Below are 2,556 nucleotides of genomic sequence, written 5' to 3'. Positions count from 1 at the left end.
ATATCGAGGAATAGTAATATTTCAATGAATCAAGAGTTCAAATTACTCATTCATTTCATTACTTTTTTTTTTTTGAAACAGTTCATTTCATTACTTAATATGCAAATTTAATGACTAATTTAAAAAAATATATAGTTGTACAAGAACAGTTCGTTAATTTATGGGAATACTAAACCATTTATATCGCCTTGTGTTTGTTGAATTCTAAGCACAAATACTTAATTTGAGAAAAGTATTTTGCAAAAGACAACTTTTAATCGTTGTTACATTAAATCCAAAGAACAAAAAAGCAACAACATTTTCTTCATACAACTCGATAAAAGCTAATTAATATCTATAATCTAAACAACGATAAAATAAAATTAGTTGTGATCATCTCTACATGTTTTAAATAGGAAATTTAATCTTATTAGATCAAGGATTTTCCTAAACAAAAATAAGAATTAAGATCACGATGAACAATATATATTTAGCACTTTTTTTGCCAAAGTCAATATATGCAGATGCAAATTAGGTGTTTTGTGTTGTCAATATATTTGCTTACTTCTTTATTTAAAATGGGACACCTCCTCATATTCACATATATAGTTTTCTTCTCTTTTGTTTTATACACAACGACCAATATGAAATTTAAAACAAAACAAAAAAAATTCTCAAAACTGACCAAAAAATTTTGATTACCTCAAACAAAACTAATACGTTAAACAACCAGAAAATGAAATAAATGTTTATAAGTTATCAAATTTACAAAAGAATTGTTATAAATAAAACTCCCCCATGTATACCCCGTGAGAGTGTTCTAGAGTAAGTCCACTTTCAACTTTATTAATGATTTCACAAATTTGGTTTATATCAGATTTACTTTATATCAGATTTTATTTTTTTCTCGAATAATTCCAGGTGGAATATTATTCTTGGAGCAAGATTTAGATTAGACATATTATTATTATTATTTTTAAAAAAACAATGATAATGTAGTCGACATGTTCTGTTGTCCTATAAAAATATGATTCTTCTAGAGACAAAACAAAACCTTACGTTATACACTCAAACTCATAAGACACCAAAACAGAGAAACAAAAACGCATTTTCTCAACAAATCAACATCACACACGAGAAAGAAGAGACACAGCTCTCGTGATCATCATCAAACTAGACAAGAAATGAGAATCAGATCCAAGTTTTCGATTTCAGATTCTTGATTTTGTTTTCTTGATGGGTTTGGATTGGATTCTTGAAAAGATGATGGGGCGTTTAAGGAGAAGGCAAGAGATAATAGATCATGAGGAAGAAGAAGAAGAAGAAGAAGAAGAAGAGGAAGAGGAAGAATCAAACGAAGAGATAGGATCATCAAGAAGAGGTAAACTGAGTTTAGCCGAGACGTTTCGGTGGCTTGATTCATCGGAACATCGGAAGATTGAAACTGATGGTCATAATGATTATAAATTCATCATTCATCCCAAAACTAGGTAACACAATCTCTTCATCTCTCTCTATCTCTCTTCATCATGTCATGCCCACTTTAAGAGTTCCTTTTTTATTGGGAGACTAAAACGTTAAAAAACAAAAAACAATATTCGCAAATTCTTGAAAATTATCTAAAATTATTCTTTATTATCTAGATTAAATTTTTTTTGATTGATTATAGTTATAGCCAATCAAGAAGTTGTACTGAAAATATGGGCAGAAATCTTTTACTATCAATTTCTTTATATTATATTGTTTTTTTAAATTATTTTTACTCATTTTTTTATCGACAAAAATTTATTTACTGATTTGTGTTAACTGTTTGATTTAATAGTTTCGGAAAAACAAACGCACATCATATAGTGCGAAATGTTTTAATTGTAACAAAATTCTACTTTTTCTTTATGAGTTAAATCAACAAATTTTTAATTTCATACTATTAGATAAAATTTTATATAAATATAAAATCTTATTGACAGTATACCTTCACAATATTTATATGTTGTTTTGACACTTAATATTACAGTTGTCTCTGTTTATTTTAAAACTATTATAAAGATTTATGGATTTGAGAACATTAAAGGAAAATTAAATCAAATCTATAGATGCTAATTAGGTGATTTTGTTGTCGATATGCTGCTTTAATCACCTCCTCATCATATTCTTATCTTTTTTTATTCTCTTTTGTTTTTCACCCTCAAGTAATATCATTTGTTTTTTATACACCAATTGAAAATATATATATTTTTTAAACTAAGTGAGTGTTATTGGATAATGGATTTTAATAGAGTCTAACTCTAACCCAAGTCTAATGTTATTTAATCAATGATTTTAAATACTTTACTCAAATCAAGTGTTATTGGTTCTTATATTTGCAAAATCTTCATTAAAAGAGTTTAAAATCTAGTGTTATTGGTTCTTATATTTGCAAAATCTTCATTAAAAGAGTTTAAAATCTAGTGTTATTGGTTCTTATACTTACAATTATTAACGAAAGTCTTATGTTATTCAAGTTTGGTGGATTTTCACAAATGAATTCATTTGAAAAGCTTTGAGTGAATCTAAAACTGATTTCATGTGTAAATTATG

The 2,556-nt window shown here is 26.6% G+C and overlaps 1 protein-coding gene across 1 annotated transcript in view; it reads left to right on the top strand.

Annotated features, from left to right (window-relative positions):
• The first annotated feature begins 1,033 nt into the window (after window positions 1–1,033).
• Window positions 1,034–2,556, top strand: part of LOC17878507 (potassium channel GORK) — a 6,546-nt gene continuing 5,023 nt past the window's right edge. The window contains exon 1 of the mRNA XM_006286258.2: window positions 1,034–1,469. Within this exon, the coding sequence (XP_006286320.2) occupies window positions 1,216–1,469 (254 nt within the window). The 5' untranslated portion in view covers window positions 1,034–1,215. The remainder of the gene's footprint in view (window positions 1,470–2,556) is intronic.

The sequence above is a fragment of the Capsella rubella genome, unplaced genomic scaffold, assembly GCF_000375325.1.
Source record: "Capsella rubella cultivar Monte Gargano unplaced genomic scaffold, Caprub1_0 scaffold_7, whole genome shotgun sequence".
Classification (NCBI taxonomy): domain Eukaryota; kingdom Viridiplantae; phylum Streptophyta; class Magnoliopsida; order Brassicales; family Brassicaceae; genus Capsella; species Capsella rubella.
Note: the sequence above shows the minus strand (reverse complement) of the source record. Positions and strands in the feature narration are given on the sequence as shown.